Source organism: Phanerochaete carnosa, assembly GCF_000300595.1.
Source record: "Phanerochaete carnosa HHB-10118-sp unplaced genomic scaffold PHACAscaffold_113, whole genome shotgun sequence".
Lineage (NCBI taxonomy): Eukaryota > Fungi > Basidiomycota > Agaricomycetes > Polyporales > Phanerochaetaceae > Phanerochaete > Phanerochaete carnosa.
Window position 1 is genome coordinate 1 of NW_006767740.1, and position 1488 is coordinate 1488.

Here is a 1488-nt window from a genome sequence, read left to right on the forward strand (position 1 = left end):
CGAGTAAATATCGATGTATAATCGGCCGCCAGATTTCTGGCGGAGACTTCAATCAAAGTTTCAGGCGCCCGTACGACCTCGCTTGGCCATCCTAGGAATTTAGTGTGGTCCCCAACCCAACACATGAAGTACAACGACGTGCAAGTGTCTGTCCTCGTCGAGGATCGCGTGTCTGACGAATACGCCATAGCTAACGAGAGCGAGAACACCATCACATGTTGGATAGCAAGCGAGGAGGGCAAGGTGAGGCCTCCCCAGCTGATTCTTGCTTTGCTTCGCGCTGCTCAATCTCCGGTCGAGCCAGGAATTCAAAATCAAGATCAGCAATTCTTCATCTTCTACAGCCCTATCCTCTTGGGTACAAATCGATGTACGCCTCATGGTTAGCTCAGTCTCGCGACCAAAGACGTCCTCCCTAGTGCACGGCGCATCCATATCGTCGACTGTCAGCAACTAACAATCCAACTGGACCGAGCTACGACAATGCTGAGGAGACAGACGAGAGGAATGTGAGTGAGGAAAGACCAGCTCGAGTCTGGCTTGTTATTGAGCAGTACGAGCTCTTTATATACATGTCAGACTGAATACCTAGAATATCCTACGAATATACGGAGGTGTATAGAAAGTAAAAGAATACCATGGAATCCGGGAGAACCATCCGGAATATGTAATATTCATAACATTACCCCCCCATCTAGAATCATGTCCTCACGATTATTTACCTGTCGATCCAAAACCTCCCGACCCTCGTTGAGTCTCTGTTAAACTGGACACCTCCTCGATATCGCATGACGCAATGCATTCCAAAATGACTTGTGCGATTCGATCGCCGACGCGTACCTGGAAGGGTTGATTTGTGGAATTGATCAACACTACGCGTACTTCTCCGGTATAATTTCGGTCGACGACTCCAGCCCCGATATCTATCCCTTTGACCGCTAACCCACTTCGTGGCGCAATTCGTGCGTAAGTTCCATGAGGGGCACGCATTGCTATGCCGGTGCCGACAATCTTGCGATCTCGTGCCGGTACTTTGACGCTTTCCGCCGAGTAAAGATCAAACCCAGCGGATTCTTCGGATCCTTGCTTCGGGAGAATTCCACCCATTCGTTGTACCAAAAGAGTGGTATCACGGGTAAGTATGTGAACGGGTCGTGTTAACAAAGGGAGAATTCGAATTGTCATGGGTGCGGGTTTGTCGGGCCGTCTTGCATGGAATTCCTGTAGGAGTTCTTGACAATTGGTCAAGTTTGCCCGTGATTCCCAGGAACGGCAATTACCATGGGGGCTATTCTTCCAGAGAACCTGATACTCAAGATTTCCATTTCGATCACGGCGAGAGTCAAGTATATCTTCGACTTCCCATTCTTCCTCGCCATTTACGAGGTCAGGGACTACCGGTTCACGTGGCTGAGAGGGATACATGGGTTCTTGGAAGGGACTGAGAAGGCTTTCATTGAAAACGGGGTGTTGTTTCCATTGACGTGG

The 1488-nt window shown here is 49.4% G+C and overlaps 1 protein-coding gene across 1 annotated transcript; it reads left to right on the forward strand.

Annotated features, from left to right (window-relative positions):
• Positions 1–123: 123 nt before the first annotated feature.
• Positions 124–457, forward strand: PHACADRAFT_202087 (uncharacterized protein; the record flags this gene model as incomplete). Its single annotated transcript, XM_007402343.1, has 2 exons — positions 124–243; positions 305–457. The coding sequence occupies 2 exons, from the start codon at positions 124–126 to the stop codon at positions 455–457; spliced, it is 273 nt and encodes a 90-aa protein (XP_007402405.1).
• Between the last annotated feature and the right edge of the window lie 1031 nt (positions 458–1488).